Source organism: Rissa tridactyla, chromosome 3, assembly GCF_028500815.1.
Source record: "Rissa tridactyla isolate bRisTri1 chromosome 3, bRisTri1.patW.cur.20221130, whole genome shotgun sequence".
In the NCBI taxonomy this organism is placed as follows: domain Eukaryota; kingdom Metazoa; phylum Chordata; class Aves; order Charadriiformes; family Laridae; genus Rissa; species Rissa tridactyla.
The window spans coordinates 36,201,819-36,224,932 of NC_071468.1; the positions used below are offsets into that span (position 1 = coordinate 36,201,819).

The following is a 23,114-nucleotide window of genomic DNA, read 5'->3' on the forward strand; positions in this document are numbered from 1 at the left end:
TCTGCCTCTCTTGTGACAGCCAGGCTCTCTGTCAGTGCCGTCTCCAGACACTCTGTTAGTGACACCTAGAGCCCCGGCATCACCTGCAACTCAGACTCATTCGTGTGAGAATTATCTGTCTGCTTTTGAACTAAAGAGTAATTACTGCATTGGAATTATGCCTGGCTATCACCAACACAAACTATTTTCAGGGACTTCTTTCAAACTAAATGCATCTGACTCAAATATTCATGAAGAGAAGACATTCTTTCTAGAAATCATGCCTTTTTGCACATTTCCCTCTCATACTGATATCCTATTACGTTTTCAAAGACAAGCTTGACTGACATAAGCCCGCAAAGCTATTTTGTTTAAATCCAGAAGAACATTGTTAACTAGTTTTATGTGTAGAATTTCCAAAAAACACAGCAGGAAGCATTCAAGACAATTGCTTGGATCAACGTATTAAGCATAAAAACGCTGCTACATTAAGAGCTACAGATCCATTTATGAAAAAGCAGGAAGCATCTGCTTTGTTCACTCTTCACTAATTTTTATTTCACAAGCACCAACATACGAACACCCCCTACCAAACACATATAACAGTACTCCAGGAGTGGACAACATACCTAAAATGAACATTTCCCACTGAAACTTCTCCTTTTCTTTGCACTTTGGGAAAACAAATGGTTCCAGAAAGCCAAACAAGTCTGAACTTCTCTCCACCAGCCACATATCTCATCTCTTCTATCAGTATCTGTCTGTTCTTCCCCAGTTAGAGGTGACTTATACAGACAGACACGTTTTTCTACTGAAAACAGCAAAAAGCAATTTCAACAGCTGTATTCCTCTATAACTCTGAACCAACAGCTTTATCCTTTAGATAACATAGCAGTTTTGCCAGGTCTTTCAGTGCCTTTTCCTTCCTACCTCAACAAAGAAGAATTTACGAGTATCTGTTAGAAAGATTACTTTATCGTTTTACTTTATCATTTACTTCATTGTTTGATATTAGATTTTCATTTGCAATAACGAGCCTGGTGCATAAGCTACAGAGTTCATTCTCCTCACTGTAATATGAGAAAAATAGAACCAACAAATTAGGGACAGGTGTCAACCTGTGGACTGGCAAGTAAAACATCTTCATATTTTTATTTTTATTACAAGGCCCCAGCAGACTTTTTGAACTACTTCCATTCCATCATACAAGATTATGTAATGCCCTAGTTACCACAGATTAAAAGAGCCACATTCTTGTTTTAGTCCTATGTAGCTTTGTAAATACTTAAGACACAGACGATTTCTCTTTTACCCTGGAGATAAAACATACTGTGTAATTCAACCAGAAGCTATGACATTGTTTCAAGAAACTCACATCACCACACCCTACAACTGGCATTCAAAAGAACCACAGTAATGTGACAAGACATTTAGCAGTTACTCCAAAAATAGGGCAAGCAAAAGAAGGGTCCGAAACCCAAATTCTTCAGATTTGGAACAACTCCTTCTGCTACTTAGGGATTAAATCCATCCTTACAAAGCAACTAAACAAAAAATTCAACCTCAGGCTAAGGCAGTGTTTAAAAACTTCAGGCTGACAGTTATCTGAAGAAAAAAAATGCTTATCAATAAATTCATACTAAAGCCTGTCATCTAATGAGATTGAAAATAAATCACAAACTCAATCTGCTGGTTTTTGCCACTAGTTCCACAAAGGCATTTGCTTAACTCATACTGCTTGACACTACGTTGTAAAACTGAAATGGTTTTCACAGCAAGGTACAACATACTGGATGGAATTCTCAAAATGCCTTTGTTTTAAAATTATGAGTAGAAATGTGATGACAACAAATAACTTACCTGGTTTTCCTTTTTAAAAAAAAAAAAAAAACAACAGCAATTTCATTGTTCCCATATATTTGAAATATTTTGCGGTTTTGGTAAGAGGCTTATTTTTATATTTCCTAAATAAAGCAGAAAAAGCTCTGATCAAAGTGAAAGAGAATTGCCCTAGTGCAACATTTACCAACTTCATGCATATACCTGTTGAATTTTCTCACAAAATGAACGTTTTTATTCACAGTAAGATTCATGGTCTTGTATAAAGCACTCTCCCTCTCTCCATGTCTATTCTAGAGAATAACTAAAATACAAACTTTCCTGTTGCGTTCAACAGTTTAAGAACTAAATTTCAAATTTAAAACAGACATTAGAACAACAAAGTTTAAACTCTTACCACAAATGAGTATTTCAGCGAACACCATAATTTCGTTTTCTAAGGCTCAAGTGAATGTTCCATTATATACTTACAATATCTATACAATTCTAAAATGGCAGACATATTGAAACTAGCCAGAACTACCTATTGTTTAGATAAACACTGATTTGACAGACGTAAGCCAACTTTGATTTAGAAGGAGACAATGGCACATTACCTGAATCGTTGCGGAGGTACGATGACATTGCTGGGATGAGGCAAGATTGACTGAGTAGCTCTAGGAGAACGGATGGAAGAGCACTGCTGTTTTGTCCCCTCCCCTCATGGCTAGTTTGGGTCTCTCCATTTGACGTACTCCCTGCAGGATTTATGTAACTGGCAAGCACCTGGAATACACGAAAATATTTAATCAAACCTGATTTACCTTAGGCAAAAGAACTTGGACTTTCCTTCCTTAAAGGAAGACACCATAATACTTCAGTAGTTATTTTTCTAATTCAGTACTGGGATTTATTTCAGCAGTCCCAAAGATCTCTCAGAACAAATTCTATACAGTTATTAGATTACAACTCCACCTTTGGCTAATGCTAAAATTAAATAGCTATTATAATTATGAATTACATTAAGACGTCAATTAATATGAATTTTGACAAAATCGTCAAAACTGTCAGAGTTACTCAAAGCAGGACCTCGCCAGGTCACACCACCGAGACATACAGCTGATCAGTCCCACTTACTTCAGAACACCCGCTAGCCACAGAAGATTTTTATTTTTTTTTAAACTGCAAATGTTTTAAAAACACTTCTAACTTCCTTTTGGATGGCACTTCAGGGTTTACAGATGAAACAACTTACAGTGAGCATGACAGCTACTTGGAACAAGCACTTGTGAGCAGGGCTCTTCCCTCAGCAACCAAAGAGCAGCCTTCCCCTCAGTGACGGCAGGGGAGTCACCTCACGACTGCACATCTGCTTGTCCCAAGGGCAGTTCTTCCTGAGTTTACAGGCCTTTACCGTGTGTTGTAGACATTCAACCTAACACATTTCCATGGGTCTGATTTGAGAGCTGTACTCTCAAATGAAGTAACTTCAAGTCTTTAAAGACTACATTATTTGAAGTCTCAGGGTCTCCATTCACCTTTTTAGCCTCTTCTTTCTTTCATTCTCCCTCTTTGCTCTAACCCCTTCCCCATGGTATTTTGCTGCAGCATCTTCTCAGCACTCCGTACGACAGAATCTTTCTAAACAACCTTTCTAGAGAAGGGACGAGGCAAAGTCTGCCGTACAACTGCCCGACATCTTCAACAAAACGCTGAAGGGTTTTCTACTTCTTTCTAGAATTGCTGACTGCTCAAAGCAAAAGCCTCCTTACCTCATGATCTATGACACGTATAGCTAAACCTCTGCATAATATAGAATACTGCCTAGAAGCTTCGCCAAGAGTAATTCAGGTGATTTTCCTCTTTCTTGCTTAGGAAAATTGTTTCCGATTTTATTTGTTTTGCTTTTGCAAGGGACATGATACTTGTGCCTCGTAATCTACGGTGACTGGAATAACTGATAAAATCAAAATGATATCTTCACTAGTCAGGGCATGGCTATTTTCAGAACTTCATCTCCTTTGTGCTCTACCCCAGCAGTGAGGTTACCTAATGCATTTGAGCTGACAGTTCTGTGAATGAAATTTTTGATGACTAGACAAGAGTCTAATTTTACCTACACTGACCTAAGATAACAGGGGTTGGCTGCATTTCACAATGGACTGAAAAGCCTAATTATGCAGGATTTTCTTCTTGCTAGCACGAGGCATTTGGAAGGCACCAGAATTTTACTAAGATCTGGACACTTACTGGTGATTTACTGTTCTCATTTAATTAACACACTTATGATTTTATAGTATGTCTAAGTGCGATTTTGTTACGTTGGCATAACATACTCTTGGACACCAGTAACAACTATGGGCATTTTCTTAAAGCAGAGCAAAAATATGCGAGAAATGAATAGGTAAGATTATTTGGCACACAAAACAAAATGCCTGTTCCTGCATCATCCTCCTTTAGTGGACAGTTTTTACTTTTGACTGAATGCAGTTATGTCCACAGAGGTATATAACACCTCCAGGGAAATACACAGGAATGCTTCTTGGTTCATTGTCTATTCAGAACTGCCACCCAGGCTTACCCACACAGGTCTTTTTGTATGCAGCAGCCTACTGACGTTTGAACACAACCTCACTCACAATATGATATATACCATTTTTCACGTAGACAGGCAGTTGTAAACTAATCTTCTCACAAAATACCATAATTACTGTGTTATATGACTGAAAAAATACATGCCCAATTTTTATTATCCAGGTTCTAACATTTCAAATGCTTATCATTAATCAAAATTTCATTATTACACACCTGTAGAAGGCAGGTCACATGCTCTTCTTCTAGCCTTTGCTTAGTCAAAGCTTGTTCAACATCCCATCCTGAAGCTGTGGAGCCTGTTCCAAAGCCTGTACCCTTAGCCCAGTACAACTGCTGTTCTTCTGTGGATGCACTGTTGTGTGTACTTGACACCTGTGGCTAAGGTAAAAACAAACAAACAAATACACAATAATTTAACTTTTTTCATCTTATGAACCAATTCTTTAGAAAGCCTTTGTTCTGTAAAAGAAGGTAATCCCAATTTATTAGCTTAATAAAGATATCATTGGGATTCAAGGGAATTCAAAGCTTTAAATAGGAAAGACCTTGCCACACACGGATTCCAGCATAGGTCAGTGCTAAGTTGTTGCAAGTTATTCTTCTGTAAGCCCATTTATGTTCTCTTTTAAGATACTGTCACTGCTTAAATGATTAAAGGCACTAAAATGCTACTTAATCCATATCATGCTAAACATCACAGCTCTGTAATTATTACTGTTTAACACCTAGTCAACTTCAACAGCATAAGTAGATGAAGTGAATGGTAGTAAAAATGTTGTCAGAAGTACACAATCAAAAGTACAGAAGCTCAAGCACGTGCCCATTTTGAATAAATGCTCCAAAATGGCAAGAGGTGTAAGTTACATGTACAGCTCTAACAAATCATCTCTGGGTCACTGAAACACACGCTATTTCCTCTCCAATTATTTAGGGGAAATACTTTGTCCTTAAAATATTCTGAAAGACGGCATTTTTCCAAAGGTGTTTGTATGGCTTTTTCCAATGGTCTGCATCACTGCATTTTACTAACATTAACTCCAATATGATATTGCTTAGCCCTTATGAAACTATTTAAGTGCTTATGCTAATTTTGAAAGTCTACCAGATTTTTGGTGAAAAGGATGCAGAAAACACTGCTAAGCATTTTTAAACTAATGCTTTCTTAATTATACATTTAGCACCCTAAACAAGTGACCTCATTTTCTGAAGTGATGAACACTTGCTACCCTCATCAGAGTTACTCAGTGCCAATTAGCCTTACTGGAAACAGGTCACATGAGTAGATGCCCAACTTTAATTTGTAAAATTTGATTTACGGCTCTGAAAAGTTTCATCTTCTGTTCAGATCGTCTTCAGTGACTTTGTTCAGGATTATATTTGAAGGAAATTATGTGTGAGCAGACTGCAATGGTCAAAAAAGTTATCACCTATGAAGTACTGTACTGACGGTAGTCCGGAATGACCACTGAACTTTTACACTGGGAATGTAGAGCATCTTGGTGATGAAACAGCTATGTGGTTATTCTCATGTAGACATTACCAAAGCCCAGCTAGAACTTAACCTAGCTTTGGATATTAAGAACAACAAAAAAAGTTTCTATAAATACATTAGTAATAAAAGGAAGACTAAGGAGAATCTCCATCCTTTATTAGATGAGGGTGGGAACTTGGTGACAAAGGATGAGGAGAAGGCTGAGGTACTTAATGCCTTCTTTGCCTCAGTCTTCAGTAGTAGAATCAGTTGACCTGAGTACCCAGAGCCCTGAGCTAGTAGACACAGGCTGTGAGCAGAATGAAGCCCCCGTAATCCAGAGGGAGATGGTGAGGGTCCTGCTCCAGCACCTAGACACACACAAGCCGGATGGGATCCACCTGAGGGTACTGAGGGAGCTGGTGGAAGTACTCACCAGGCCGCTTTCCATCATTTACCATCTACCTCCCTGGCAAACCGGGGAGGTCCCAGTTAACTGGTGTCTAGCAAATGTGATGCCCATCCACAAGACGGGCCGGAAGGAGGATACAGGGAACTACAGGCCTGTCAGCCTGACCTCAGTGCTTGGGAAGATTATTGAGCAGATCATCCTGAGTGCCATTATGCAGCATGTGAAGGACGATCAGCCCCAGTCAGCATGGGTCCATGAAAGGCAGCTGCTGCTTGACAAACCTGGTTTCCTTCTATGACAAAGTGACCTGCTTGGTGGATGAGGGAAAGGCTGTGGATGTTGTTTACCTGGACTTTATTAAGGCCTTTGATACGGTTTCCCACAGCATCCTCCTTGAGAAACTGGCTGCCCATGGCTTGGATGGGAGTACTCTCTGCTGGGTAAAAAACTGGCTGGAGGGCCGGGCCCAGAGAGTGGTGGTGAATGGAGTTAAATCCAGTTGGCGGCTGGTCATGAGTGGTGTTCCCCAGGGCTCGGTATTGGGGCCAGTTCTCTCCAATATCTTTATCAATTATCTTGATTGATCAGTAAGTTTGCAGACAGCTCCAAGTTAGGTGGGAGTGTCAACCTGCTTGAGGGTAGGATGGCTTTGCAGAGGGATCTTGTGAGGCTTGGATCGATGGGCTGAGGCCAATGGTATGAGGTTCAACAAGGCCAAGTGCTGGGTCCTGCACAACAACTCCATGCAGTGATAAGAAGCTTGGGGAAGAGTGGCTGGAGAGCTACCTGGTGGAAAAGGACCTGGGGGTGTTGGTCGACTGGCAACTGAATATGAGCCAACAGCGTGCCCAGGTGGCCAAGGCGGCCAACAGCGTGCCAGTTTGTATCAGGAATAGTGTGCTGAGTAGGACTACGGAAGTTATGGTCCCCCTGTACTTGGCACTGGTGAGGCTGCGCGTTGAGTGCTGTGTCCGCTTTTGGGCCCCTCCCCGGAAGAAAGACTTTGAGGTGCTGGAGTGTGTCCAGAGAAGGGCAATGAAGCTGGTGAGGGGTCTGGAGCACAAGTCTTAATGAGGAGCGGCTGAGGGAGCTGGGGTTGTTTAGCCTGGAGAAAAGGAGGCTAAGGGGAAACCTTATCGCTCTCTACAACTACCTGAAAGGAGGTTGTAGAGAAGTGGGGATTGGGCTCTTCTCCCAAGTTACAAGCAATAGGACAAGAGGAAATGGCCTCAAGTTACGCCAGGGGAAGTCTAGACTGGATATTAGGAAAAATTTTTACGCAGAAAGAAAGAGTTATTAAGCATTGGAACAGGCTGCCCAGGGAAGTGGTTGAGGCACCATCCCTGGAGGTATTTAAAAGACAGGTAGACAGTGCTTAGAGATATAGTTTAGTGATGGTTTTTGTCAGAGTTAGGTTGATGGTTGGACTAGATGATCTGAAAGGTCCCTTCCAAACAAGGCAATTCTATGCTTACTCATTACATTACTCATAAACATGCTGTGCCTTTAACACTCAAAAGGACTGTCATGAGCACTGACTTAAAGCACTTAAGGGAAAGCCTGGCCCCAGAAATACTATCCTCGCTACAGGCCTGATGGATCTCTAGTTTTAGGTTACCATCTATCACCTGATAGATATGAAGTATGAGAAAGGAAGCTGTTTAAGGGGTCATGGTAGAAGTGAAGCAGAGATAAGAATTAATGGTTGCCCCTTCCCTCCAAAAGCACGATAATGCTGAAGCATTAATGTGTCAGCAGCCTGATACCCCATTAGGAGTAGAATATTTCAGCTTCCCCTTAAAACTGACTAGCCATTAAAGTGAATCATTCTCATGCACAGTTTCATCTCGTCCTTGCTCAACCCCTCATCAGTATCAGAGCTGCTAAAATATGGACAGCCCTGCATTTTGCATCTACTTACACATATTTAGCCACCAGAAGCTTTTTCATGCAAGCCTCTGCGACAAAGATGCTGAAGAGGGCAAGTAATGAATTTTTTAAAAAACTCTTTGATAGACAATTGGTATGCTATGCAGAAACGGCAATTCATAAATCCTAAAAAAATCAGGGGATACATGTTCTGAATAAAGGGTAGTATCATACAGTAAGTACTTCAAAAAAGTTTAATTTTGGAGATTCACTTGGGATCTTCAATGCTATGGAAAATTTTTGTCTTTGGATCTCTTTTCCCCATCAGTAAAAAGGGGATAAAAAAATCACTACATTAATTCATTAATTTTCACAACTCATTTACGTTTGTGAAGCATTTAAGAGGAAATAATTTGCAGCCAGTAGAGTTTAGATGATGCATGCTAAATAAGGTAATGAGGTCATGCTATCTAATGAGGATTAAAGAACCACCACCCATTGAGCATTATGCCTCTCATGCACTGAAAAAGAAGGTCCTGTGAAAGAAACTGATTATATCTTGGTCCTGTGAAAGAAACTAATTACACCTTAATGCCTCATGACAAGCCTTCTTTGTTGGTTAAATTTCATGATTACTATGTTTATTTGCAACATGCAAGGACAATTACTTAATCAAATACTTTTGAATTATTTTTGCTCTTTATTCAAATGCCAACTCTGCAGAAGGCAGACTACAATGAAAGCATGGAGATTATTTTATTTTTTATAGTTAAAACTCTTACTGCTTCTCAGTGGTAATTACTCTGCTGCTAAACTTACCTCTGCTTGGTTGGGACTCGAGTTGGGCACTCTTGGTGCATGGTGGCTTAGAGCAGACAGACAAGCAAGGATAAGGTGTATCGCCCCAATCTCCAGTGCCATCCGCCTAAGCAGTACTCCATCATCAGTAGTCAATGGTGTAGTGCTGAACAAACTACGCAACACATGGAAAGGCAGAGTTGGAAGCACGTTTGCTGAAGGGGACTGCAGGATATGACCTAGATTGAAGAAGAAAAATATCAAAACCACATTTTCTTTCAATAGTTCACTTCAGCCTGTTAATCTCTACAATGGTTTATAAACAACACCCACAGAAATATACTAAGGACTTGAGCATTCGCATAAAGTAAGCTATCTAATGTCAGGCTTCTCTTCACAAAACCTTTTCAGCAGGAGAAGAGTACAGAAGAAAGAACGTTTCTTTATTTCCTTTACGGATTTGGTTAAAAACCAAAGTTATAAAATCTGATTCACCATTTCCAGGGAGAAAACTTAGTTTGCGGGTATACTTCTGTATTTGACTACATTCAGTTCGTATTTCTGAATGAGGAAACAAAGGTGGTTCGGACTAATTTAATTAATGTATTTATTTATTAAAACATTCCAACTACAGGCAATTAAAGAATGCACATGGCCAGTTAATAGCAGCTCAGTGGACAAGGAGCTGTAGTTTATCATGATGTAGGAATTTTTTTTCATATTCGTGTCCCCAAAGTGGGAATTAAGTCACTGACACAACCCAAGCTGTGATGCCATTCAAGTTGAATACACGGTGAAATACTAACATAATTCTAATTAGATGAGATGAATGTTTTAATTTTGTAATAGAATTATTTTAAATTTTTAACCCTTTTGCATTATTAGCAAAAATTACTAATTTTAAAAGCCACATTTCAAATAACAGAGTGAAGTGACGTATTAATGCAATGTACTCAGATTTGGGAAACTGTCTCAGTTTCTTCTGAATTTAACAATGCATTTCACATTCTTTCCCCTGTGCATATGTAAATAGAGATGTTTGACAACTGAAAACACTTCAAAATAGCCAACTTTGCTCAGAAGTTTGCTTCTTATTTTAAATATATTTATATTATTTTCTCCCTCATTTTTAGAGTTTATCAGCTATATAACAATCCAGAGGTCTAAACTGAAACACATGACAAATATGTATGTCTATATTTGTATGCGTATGTATATGTATCTATACACACACATGCATACACACATGAGTTAATTCATATCTATCTGATACTCTTTGTAAAGACAGTTAGAAGAAGGAGGCAAAAAATCCTCTGACTAGGATCTTCACAAATAAAACTGAACACCTCTGGAAAAAAGCCCATACAATAGACTTCCATAACTGCAGGTGTAGCCAAATGACAAAGAGACAAAAGAAAAGAAAATCTAAACATTTGCCCATGATTTATTTTAGCAGACAACTGAATCCATGTTTATTCTATAAGACATGGATTTATAATTGCAGCTCTTCATATTACGCAAGAAAGTAAAGAGGTATATGAAAAGATGCGTTTCCAACAGAAAAGGAAAATATTAATGCTTTATTCAGAGAACTGATGTGGACTACTGCGTACAATTGATCCCACATTTCGTAAAGAATTGAATTCAGATTGTTTGGCTTAGGGAATGGAGAAACTGACTGTTTAGTCCAGCAAAAACAAAGGCTAGGAGGGAATACAATTCCTGTCAACAAATGCATCAGAGAAAGCAGAGCTATTTACGCTGAGGAACAATGCTGGCACAATGATAAATGGGCACAACTGGAATATGAATAAGTTTAGCCCGAAAATTAAAGCAGCCCCTACCTATCAGGAAATTATATTCTGGAACTGTATTCCAATAGCAATAGTGGATATGCACACACACAAAAAAGAAAGCAACCCAAATTTTAAAGGTTTGAGTTGGTATCTCTTTGTTGTTTTTTTAATAAAGAGATATAAAATTGTTTCCAGTAGCAAAAATATGAGGGACTGCATATCCTTCAGTTAATTACTACTCAAATTAGGTGGGACTAAGCAGCCAGACTGAATTTTTGTTACCCAGTTTATTCTTGTCTACTGTCCTGTACCTAAATACAAGAGAAATAAAAACATAAACAGAAGGGAGGGTCAACAAGATTCTTTGTTTCTCACTTGGTCTCATGAGCTACACACTGTCCACCACTCTACAGGCTGCTGAACAGAGATTAACTTCAGTTGATTGCTGCACAGAAAAACCAGCATTCTTTTCAAAGTCATAATGAAAGGAAATATCTTAAAAGTACTAAAACATCTTTCGCATACACTCTTTAGTTTTTCAAAACAACTATTAGAACGACATGCAGAATTCCAGGTTTGTCTGCAAAGACACTGACTACAAATTGTTTCCCTGCTCATCTGTTCATTCATCGAAGAATACCCCGTTTCTCCCTCTGAACTCACACCATACCATTACGGTAAAGCTCCTGCTCAGCTAATTTGATCACTGTGATCTTTAGATCTTTCTCTCCTTTTCTAAAACAGTATTATTTAACAGTTTATTCTACGTCTGCTGTAGCTATGCTCCTACCCATATTATTCTGCATTTGGTTGTAGAATTATATGATGTTTTCTCAATTAGTTGAGCACACACAGCTACTTAAGATTGTTCTGTCTGAGCGCGCTGTCATCTTTAGTGTCATTGGAAGTTTTATCAGCTGTTATTTTACATTTACTCTGACATTTGGATGAGAACACTTGAATACCGATGACTGTGACAAAACTTTGCCAGACAGAATTTAATATTTAGGGACAACAGACTATCAAAGATGCTAGCAACACAGTTCTGCACAAATCAATTCTAACTTCCCGATAAAAACATTACAGTGTAAATAAATTTAAGTAAAATGATCTAGTCGTGGTCTACAAAGAAACATAGTAATTGCAGCACATACTTCCTTCACCATCATCTGTAACTCCCAACACCAATCTCAACAGACACTGAGCATGTTTCCGTTCTTTTAGCAGCACCTCAGCATAGCCCGGGAGACGAAGAAATAAACCAAAGGCAGCCAAAGAATGCGCGGGTATGGGAGACATAGTCTGAACTGTTGACTTGATCGGTGGAGGTTCTGCAGCAATTGTTTCTGGTGCTTCATACACCAATTCCCCCGATTGTTCAATGGTAACCCATTCAAACTGATCACTGTCCTTCTGCTTTTCCTGCGTGGTCGATGTAACCACTGGAGTGCTCACCTTAAGCAACAAAAAAACCAAAAAAAATTTGGTAGTCATTCAGTTAATCACCTAGGCAAAAATTTTGTTGAAGTTAGGATCTAAAGGACATACAATCTTAATACAGGACACCATTAAAAAGTCACATGAAATACAATAGATACCCTTTACAGATACAGGTACCAGGGTAAATGGCTAAAAAGGGCACACTTGTTGCATTTTCAATACACTCCTAGAAAGTCCCACCTATACCAGCGAGCAACTATATTTTGCCACCTAAAATCCTCAGTTAAAAACGTGTTGCTTAAAATCTAGAGGAACAGGAGACATACATTACACAGACATAAACAATATGAAGATCAGCTTATATATCAGACTGTTAAATAAGAAACGGCCCTTTTAATTTTAACATTAAATAGTGTGAACTCAAGTGGTTAATTTTTAATTACATATTGCAAAAAGGAGAACAACTACAATACCTGTAAAAACTAAGAAGAAATTTGGGTATCTTAACATGCTCCTTTCAGGCTTTTGATTGATTGACAGGCTTTATTATTATTATACTTTAACACAACAGTCTGTAGCTCTATTTTACAAACTAACGCTGCACAGAGGACTAAGCAGCCAGGTATTATGATGGCAATCAGAATCTAAGATGGATAACAGTTGTACAATCCCCCAGGAAAGAGTTAAAATGAAGGTATGACACCCAGGTCCCTCTCATCAGATGAACTTATGCAATCATATTTAAAATTTTAGTATTTATCACCAGACTGATCTAAACTGGAAAAGATTAATCTGAAAAGCCCTTCCAGAATTTATCCAGAATACCAAATTCCTAATTAAAAGTCAAAGCCATGTTTAGCTGCATTTATTCCAATCATCTACACATTAAGAGAATAATTAGGCAAATCTTAAAATACAGAATTTAGAGAATCAGAATTATCAGTGACAGAGAAATATAAAAGTAAAATTAAGGAATGAAGAGTCTGGAGAATTCATCAGCCGTCACTCTGAATCTTTGGAATCATTGTACTTAATTTGTTTTTACAGATCATGGAATTCTTATTCATCATTTGAATACAAACTTATATCTCAAGCTAAAAGACTATGAAAAGAAAGTAACTTCCCAGGACTATAGAAAAAGGAGGAAAAAAAGGGATGAAATTTCTCACGGTCGTAAGTTGCCTTTCGTCTGTTGCAGAATCTCACGAATCAGTCGTCTTCAATACAGAGTACGTTACCTCTCTCGGATTTCAAAATACAATAATTGCTTAAGCAAACACATTTCCTTACCTTTTATTTTTTGAACAGGCTTGATACTAGACTTCTAAAACATCTTTGCAGAACTATTTACAAAGGATTCATACTAATTACCCAGTTTCACTACAGGGTTCCTATGCCTGCCATAGTTTTGCAGTCAGGGTACTGAACAATACCCTTAACTCATAACTAACTTAATTTCAAAGGGAACAGACATGCACAATCTTTCCTACTAGGAGTATCAGCCAAAAAATTTTTTAAAAAAACCAACAAACCCACAACCAAATAGAATTTGAATAATTCACAGGTTATTTTTTTACTCAAGCAGCCTATAATGCGTGCAGGGAAGCAGGATGTATAGCTGAACTGGGCTGTGGAGTTAAGCACTCGCCTATTTTAAAGCAGCTTCGACAAGTAACCGAGATTGTCAAACTGAACCATGGAGAAATAAGAGGAAAATACTGCCCTTAAACAAATAAACAAAACACTCTTAGCATGTTTTTGTACACTGATTTTTTTTCACTCACTTGCTGAATTACGTCGGGATAAAGCATAGGGAGTCTCTCTGCAATGAGGGCCAATCCACCCATTCCTGCAAAAACTTGCAGTGGAGACTGAATGGGACAGGTTTCAAGAAGCGATTCATCTAGGACTGCGTCCATGCACTCATCCCCAGGACTGATGGCTTCATCTTCAGGGCAAGGTCCCAGTAAATCTGCATGTTCTACATAAACACGGAGGTAAAAGAAATTAATACATCATGATCAATACTGTGTTTGTTTCTTCGTCCTCGCTTAAAGGTGTACTTCAAAAGTAGCAGTTCCTTCTTAGGCAAAACCTGAGTCGAGAACCTGAAATGAATGAGTAGACAAATATCAAAAGAAAATAAAAGTATTCGTGGTACTTTTTGTCAATGATGTCAGATCCATGTCATAATTTGGGATTATTTATACAGGGTTACATGTTAATTATTATAATTTTATGTTTTATTAGAATATGACCTATGCCTTCAAAATTTTGTTAACTTTGGAAGTATATTTTTAAACATTGTCTTTCATCTAGGAGATAAGAGTAGGTTTGCTACTCTCTGATAGAGAGTTCACAGTTGAAAAGAAAGATGACCTCCTCCCAGTTTTACTAAGCACTGTAGTATCTTGTACAATGGACAAAAACCTGATCATTTTATACAATGATGCACACAAGCTGTATACACAGACCCCTAGCACAATTCACTGTGCTGAAAATTAACCCTCTTCTTGTTACCACAGGCAAACTTCACAGTGTATATTCAATTTATTTCACCTAAAGAATTTGCATTGCAGATTATGTTGTTAAATACTATAACACAGTGGGCCTCAAAACCTTCACAGTATACACACATCAAAAGGCAGCATGTATCAAGTGGTTTCAGTATCTCTTCGCTGTGAGCACCCTGACACCCAGCTGAAAATCCACGATTATATTTAAAATCTTTACACGGACACACACTATCATTTAGTATATACTTGTAAAAACACGGAAGCACATTAAAGCATAATTCATGCACCTACCAAAATGAACTTTTATTTAAAAAAAAAAGTTTTAGCCACAGATACCATATCTTTTAAAACCTTTTCTTCCCTAATTTGAAAGGGAATAGGAAACAGCAGGTCTTCCCCCATCCTAATTCTGAACTTCTAAATGTGCAAGAAGCACCAGGTTACAAGGACATCATGGATATGTTGTGTGAGGAGCACATCGCTATGGAGCAATGTGGTCAAAGGATCAGATTTAATAAGGTCAAATCAGGGATATGTAGAAGTATGTACATCAATTCTCCTTAATTCAACCTCAAGTACTGCGAGAAACAGAAAAGGTCAATATGCTTCCCAAGCAGGATAATCCTTGTCAGAAAGAGCCCAAACATAACACTTTGAGTACACACAGCTTTAATGTCTACTGTTCGTAAGGATACAGACAGAAGCCACCTCTGTGGAAATTTTCCCTGTCACCACAGATAGTGGACAAGGATGTCTGCAAACATGCTGGTCTCATCAAAGGACCACCTTCCGTCAGTCTTGTGGAGGACTAGGCTAGGCTGAACATGATTTACAGTTCAATTGCTTGCAATGACACGAATTGATCAGACCATGCAAAAGGTTAGACTTCCTTAATAAGGAAAATTTCAAAATAAAGATTTTGAAGGAAGACTAGCCCTTCTGTTTTACACTGTTTTACAGTGTGAAAAGCTGTAAGCTTTCCCGAAGAAAGAAAACAAGAAACTAGACACACACAGATATTCAGAATGCACAGAAAAATCTCTAAGGTCAAATGCTTCTCTGCAAAAGACGTTATCAGTGAGTAAGAGTATAGGCAGACCTTTTATTATGTAGCAAATATAATGCTACTCCTTTCACATCTTAAGTATTGTTGCAAGGAGTTACACAAGTATGGTTCCACAGCGCTCGCTTTTGTTAATCTCCTTATAACCCAGTTTAAACCATTTCACCTCCATGAATGTTCTGCAAGGTTTCAGTGAAGTAGTGCACTTCAGCTATGGAGAACTGCTGATCTCAAAGGCACTGAAGCACACAGGAAAAAATATAAATAAATGACACTTTTCCTCAAATACAGTAGTAGTAAATGCAGCTCTGGAGACACCATGTGAAGCTATAAAATCTATCCACCACATATTAAAAAAAGTCTACCTTAAGTCGCAAGTAAGGAAATACTGACATTTAAGAATGATTTCTACAGATATTAAAAACTAGTCATGAAAAAGCAGTAGCACTAACCTTTGTAACTGATGAGTGGTGGCTGTGAGACACCTGAATGTAACTAATATTGTGCTGTACAGCAGCACAGATCAATGGATTTCTAATGACAAATTCAAATTTTCAAAAGCATTAGTCTCAAGTTAAGTTAAAAAACAGCCTTGTAACTTTTAATAAAAGTTCAAAGAGGACCTTCATGTTTTCATATGCAACTCTACTACTAAACTGAACCTCCTCTAATAATTTTTGAGTTTCATTCAAATAGAAAAATATTTATTATATGTTTAGATTTTAACTAAAACAGCAAAACAAAACAAAAATATTATTTGAAAGAGAAAGGCCTCACAATAGCATGCGAGATCTGTATATCCAGCCACTATATGGAGACATAAAATACTTAGCTCAGACCAGATAGCAAGAAAACAGACTTTTTTCTTTTTCAACTCTTTCTGTTTCTTATCTTTTCTAGAAGGAGGTGGATCTATCGAGTGAACAGTTTTTACAAGAAGCCCCTGTCTTAAAACAGCCGAATGATTAACTTTGTAATTCCATGCTGTGTCAGTGGGCTGGTGATCAGCAGATTGCCTTAGCTTAATTTCAAGGTCCCATCCCTCTAAGTCCTTCCCTAAAGGAATGATATAAAAATATGTCAAAACAGATTCCTGGGATACAGCTCCTCCCTCCCCTTTCCCCAGCACTATGAGTAAGTAGACAGCAAGCGATTAGACAAAAACCTTAGCAAGAAACAGACCATATTAGAAAATGTCAAAAATAATGTTTTAAAAAGCTAGAGTTACAAGTCCTGCTTAGATGGTCTTGAGAATAATTCTCATTTTCAATGAAGCATTTAAGTACCCAAGTTCCCACAATAAAAAATTTCACAGGCTTCTATAACTCATATGGTTTCAAACAGCTTCTGCATTACTGAATCTGCCCTGGTTATCAGCACAAACACTTACTACAGAGAAGTGGTATACATGTCAAGAAATAAAATACACAGTATCTATACAATCATATACAACACTATAATGAAAACAGAAAAGTGAAACCAGAACAACCATATTGGTGCATCTTACAGATACAATCTAAAGCCAGGCAATGAATTTGTTCTTCATCACTAAGTTTAGCACTTGGCTCAGGAACATCACCCAAGAGAATACAGAAAACCGCTGTTTCTTCCCAAGAAAATCAAAAACAGTTTTGTCCACAATAAATTCATTTTAAAAAGGAAGATACCAAAAAAGTAAGAACACACCTTTTTCTGTATGAAGACGTTTAAATGAGTCTGTTTTCGATAAGCTTGGATCTGAGATGACTTTGGAACCAAGCTTAACTGTCAAATCTATTGATCGGTATCCTTGAGGGAGTTTACGGTCATACAGCAGAGTCAGAAGCTGGGCAAGTGTCATTTCAGCTGGTAACGGTTGGCCTAAACAACAATGGCATTGAGTCAGAGAGGAAAATTATGATTAGGTTATTTTAACATACATGTCCAGGTGCTGTTCATTACTTGTACCACAGATGCCAAGTAGACTAAATATTATCTGGCTCCAAACCAAGGCCTTAATTTTAACATTTGTTCTCTTGGGAAAAGGGGCCCCATCAGTTTGGAACCAACTATCAAAGAACTATGCCAACATTCCCTAAGGCAGCTTTGTGCTACGAGCCCAAGCACTTGGCATATTCGACAGATGGCTAAGGCTGTAATTTGATGTTCATTTTAAGCCTGTCCCCTACTTTCAAACACCACCCCTGCATCACACTTGAATTGTGGTGGCATAAAGGTGTGTGACCATGAAGTGGAAAAAAATGGAAACCAAAGAAACCTGCAATTCTTTTTCAGTCATATTAGTCCCAAGCACCCTCACTACTCTGGTGTTGGGACACAACTCAGCGAGAAGAAATGAATGGCATTGCCAGGAATACTTTTCTCAGCATCAGCAAAGACTTGAAATGCACACGCAATACAGCCCAAACCGATCACTGGAATCAAGATTTTGGCCACTCTGTTGTTTACAAAGAATATGTTCTTCCCTGAAATTACAAGTTACTCTCAAGGCAAAACAATTTTTTCCCTGATAACAAGTAGACTTACATATAAAGTGAATTGCTTTATAGTTGGATCATATAATACACTTAGCATGCCCGTTTCACCGTGACTGTGCTTAATCAAGTAACACAAGTTCCAGAAAGGTCGTTAGTTTCTGTTTCTTCAATAGAAAATGGTGTCTTAAGAAATGAAAATTAAAAATATCTCCCATCGTGCAAGTGAAGAAGTTTCTGCCCTTTTCTTTCCATCACCAATTCCGCTTTCCATGGCTTCTTTTTTTGTAACAACTGGCTGTTGCGCAAGATGTGTGATCAACCAGTACAGAATGCTCTACCTTACCATTAGTGGACAGTCAACCTTTACCAGCTAGGTACTAAAACAGGCACCGAGTTTTGATCTCCTTTCCAAAATAGCAGCATTAACTGTATCAATTTTAGCTATTTAAATTCAAGTATATGATACCTCTAACAATTGTTGGAGGATAGTCTCAAAACCAACAATTTTGTAGCGAGTTCCAAAATTAGATTTTTATTGGGTGAAAACGGTCAGAAGTTTATGGAATTAAGTGGTTGCTTATTTTTATACTATAAAACAGGTAAGAAGCTCTTCCACATAATATAAAGTGTTTCACCCATGTTCCTGTTCTTTATCACTGATCTAAGATTAAGAATTCCAGTCACACCAATCTCTCTCTATAGGAGAAAGACCTCTATGCCCCAGCTGCAACATTGCCACCAGCTTTTTCCCAATAAAGTGCAAGTACATGTCTGCTATACGTAAAACGTGACTAACTTAAGACATGCTGAATATTCCTGAACTGGCAAGTCAGCCTTCCAGAGAGCAATGCAAGCTGGCTGCCCACTCATAACATCAAATAACAGGGCTCAAATACCAGTTTATTTGGCCTTGCAGGTCAAAGAAAATGTGAGTCAACTTACAAACCCATCCCCCTTTTATTTCTGAGTGAAAGCGGAAATGTTTTTGAGATTTTGTTTAGGAACAAGGAACTAAACTTCAAGGAAATCAGCATAATTCTTATTTTTGTCAAGCCACCATGATATTATAATGTTCCACTTCCCATTGAAAGCTGTTACCAAACCCAGAAGGGCTCTACATTCAAGATACTCAATAGAAATACAGAAGACGTCCATTAGCATTATATCTACTTTCTGATGACATATCAGCCACTGAAAAAGACCATGATTTTTAAGTTTAAAAAAAGTTATTAAAGTTACCTGGTAGAAGTTTATGGTATAGATGAAAGACTGGAACACTAATGGTCTTGCTGGAAGCTTCTCCTCCTGAGGAAGAGGTACCTACTTTATCTGCCATCACTCTCCCTCGCCTTGATGGTGGACGTGGAGGTGTGGATGAAACAGCTCTTTTTGACTGAGATTTCAAACCTAGTACAGAAGTAAAAAAAACAGTCATTCCCGTATTTAGTTACTTCAGCTAGCCAAGATGGAATGTACTTGCTACCTTCAAATATAGCAAAAAAAGTCAAACTTTTCAGCACTGGCAAATTAGATATCAGAATAGCATTCATGTATAAAATACATTTGGATATAATCCCGGCATTTTTACAGTTACAAGGCTCCACACCCTCCTGAGCCCCAAACATAAACCAAACCGTAACCGTACTAGATCATATCATCCATTAAAAAAAGCAAAAAATATTCTGGTTCTGCTCTTAAATTTAGTTAAAGAGCCTGCCAAGCAATGGGCCATACAGTAAAACTTTTTCAGGTTGTTTTTGCAATGAAAGCAAGAAAGGCAAAAATTTCTAAAGTGACAGAGATTTCAGCAGGCAAAAATAGATAACAACCATTTGTCTGGCCTACGAAGGTGACTTCAGCTGCAGTACTGACAATAGCACATGTGATGAAAGGTGTCTTTAAACATGCTTAAGGTGGCCTAGGTAAAAACCTTTAAAGCACTACATGAAAATTAAAAGACAGAATAGGAACATAAAAGCTTACTGATCTTATACAGCAAGAGTGTCATATTTTGGGACAGATTAAGCTGACTTAAGGTACAGTGAAATTATACTACTATCACTTACCCTTCTATGCAGGTGACAGAGCAAGGAAAAAAGCCAGCAGGTCCATACACAAAGACTCATACAACTACCGCCTCATAATCAGCCAAGAGCAGCTGGAAAGCTAGCAACATCCATACCTGAAATGCTACAATACACTCTGGTTTCAGCTGAGCAGGAGGAGCCGTTATAATACGCAACACATTCTCCAATAATCTCAGTATACTAAACTAGCTTGTCTCAGGAATACCAGGCTCCAAATACCATCTCTACTCTTTATTAATTTTACCAATAAGGAACAAGTTAAACCCTGGCTGCATGAGGCTCTGAGGACACTAAAAAAAACTCAGAATATGTAAGACGACAAAGACAAAAGAAGACAAGATTTCACAAACGGGTCCATAAAACCAAATAAAAATGAATTAAGTTTACATTTAAACTGATCTACCGAACTGGAGAAAATACAAGGAAAAATAAGAAAAAACTTAATTCTGCTTCTTTCTAAATAGGGAATGGGCTACATCAGGCACTACGATCAGAGATGCAACTGGGATGAGACATGGCTGACCGTGCTATACCCTGTCTTCAAGGCTGGTATATTACTTTTTTTCTTCACAGATTCTTTATTCATGTCTTAACCCTTCACTTGGGCCTATTAATATTTTAGATCTGACCCATTTGAACCAGCAGCTACTGCAAATATCTTTCCAGATAAAGATGCGGTAATTAAAAATCAGCTGTGTTGCTTTAAATATATACCAAGATCCATGAAACTGCTGTGCTATTCAACACTTGAGTTTAGAGTTCTATCTACATCTAAAAACCTGAAATAAAAAGCTTAAGAAGTATTGGTGCCAGAAGTCAAAGGAAATCAGCATCTCTTCTTATGCTTCATGAAGTGTAAAAGAAATTGAGGTAGCTCAATGAAGGCAGAAAGCTAGATAGGAAAAGGGTAGTTTGAAGTTCACTAATCTCTCTCTCACAAACACACCAGAACTTCAAACCAAAAGACTAATGACCTCCACAGCCATCATCTGAACAGTAGTCTTCTCGTACCACTGCAAAATAACTATGGTCAATCTACAACCTCCACATCAGCTTGGGAGGAAAAGGGTTTATATGAATGATTTCAGAAGGATCTTCACATTAGTTTTCAGAAGGCAAATGCTTTGGAAGAAAATCCTGTATGTGTAGTTTCCAAGTGGAATAATATGCTTTTATGCTTACATCTCCATCTGACAGTTTTTAGCAGAGTACAACCAGTTGTTATGCAAAGTATATGAACCCTTGTATTTCCAAAGCATATTGTGGGAGTAGGTGATCACACTCTGATGCACCAACCACTGCAAAAAGGTAGAGGTAGTAACACCCATACCACAGTAATACTACATAAATACTAATATATCGTCACATAATCCATGCTCCAGGTGTGTTTCTATAAAATCCTGTAAAACGCACTAGCAACAGCAATGTCTGAAAGATCCTTTTCAGAAAGTGGAATTAAAAAAACATACCAGAAGCAACAACAACACTATAATTGTCCTGAAATCCATTTTCTGCTTTAACTTTTTCTTTCTCTTCATAGTTCTTTTTTTCTTTATCTTCCTTCTGTTCATTAATTAGCTTAGCTGTGATACTGGGTGTATCTATACAGGGAGAAAAAAGAGGAGAGAAAGGGCTTTCAAGATATCAAGTTGACTTTACTACAGTTTCTAGGCTATTAACAAAGCTATTCTCAACTATTTTAGTGGCTTAGAGTTCCATCCCAGGCAGTAATAGTCTTGTAAATATCCATAAATTAAGGCATCATGATAATTCTGGTCCTCTCTTCCCCCAAAAATCTGTCCTCTGACAATTTAAAACTGTAACAACTTAAACCCATTACCTGATGAGTCAAACACATTCATGTTAAAGCACCACTGCAACCAACCAAAAATGAGATTAAGCAAAATAAACAAGAAGAAAAACAAAAAAAAAAACAATAAAAAAAAAATCCTAACAAAACAACAAGAAAAAACCAAACCCCAAATCCAGAACTTTTTCAAGGACACCTGCAGACTTATTTAAATAAATTGTTGTATTTAGGTCTGTGTGTCTAGTGTTATACTGACTCAATTTCAGAACTGGCAAGTATGATTGTTCCTTTGAAACTGGAATATGTCTAAAATACATTACACATCCAAACCTTGTGCTGTTTGCTTAAATGAGTATTAGATTACTGCAGTTCAACCGGTTTGATTCAACTGCTAGCGTAGATCACAAATATCAGCAAGCAACTATCAAATCATTGATTACTGGTGACAATGGATCATTTCACACCTTGTAAGGTACAACACCAGCATCAAAAATGGCTAAATAATTCTCTAATTGCTTCTGAGTAGTAACTTGTTTCCACATAGCCACAGCAGCCTTAAGATATAATCAAAGACTCAAGACCTGGAAGTACCCTCCCGTTACTTTTACCTGTATATCACCAGTGGATGAAGTGCTGATAGAGATTTGGTTTCACCTGCTTGGAAATATATTATTATTTGTGCCTGAAGACATTGGTTATGTCTGTGTTAAAGTAGTGCAGACGAAAAGAAGATAAGAGAGTGTGAAATTGCTGCTACTCAGGACCCAACGTTCACACACATGCTATATATATTTATTTTAGACTGTGTGCTTGCTTTTTTAAAAATTCTCATTATTATTTTAAACTTCAGAGTTGCCCTAGTTTGGTCTCACGGACTGAATGCCCATATATATGGCTGAAGAATTTAGAAGCCATTAATAAAATTAGTAAGGAAGCTTAAGCAATGGTATTATTAGTACTCAGGTAATACCCAGATTTGTTGT

General features: G+C 37.9%; 1 protein-coding gene across 8 annotated transcripts in view; it reads right to left on the bottom strand.

Moving 5' to 3' along the window:
• BIRC6 (baculoviral IAP repeat containing 6) overlaps window positions 1-23,114 on the bottom strand; it is a 186,923-nt gene that overhangs the window by 50,230 nt on the left and 113,579 nt on the right. For 7 of the 8 annotated variants that reach the window (XM_054196360.1, XM_054196359.1, XM_054196357.1 and 4 more), the window contains 8 exons: window positions 21,791-21,922; window positions 19,474-19,641; window positions 17,444-17,617; window positions 13,963-14,159; window positions 11,893-12,193; window positions 8,964-9,181; window positions 4,606-4,770; window positions 2,415-2,583 (listed from right to left, as the gene is read on the bottom strand). In XM_054196360.1, coding sequence (XP_054052335.1) covers window positions 2,415-2,583; window positions 4,606-4,770; window positions 8,964-9,181; window positions 11,893-12,193; window positions 13,963-14,159; window positions 17,444-17,617; window positions 19,474-19,641; window positions 21,791-21,922 — 1,524 coding nt within the window. The remainder of the gene's footprint in view (window positions 1-2,414; window positions 2,584-4,605; window positions 4,771-8,963; window positions 9,182-11,892; window positions 12,194-13,962; window positions 14,160-17,443; window positions 17,618-19,473; window positions 19,642-21,790; window positions 21,923-23,114) is intronic. The other variant, XM_054196361.1, reaches the window with a different exon arrangement.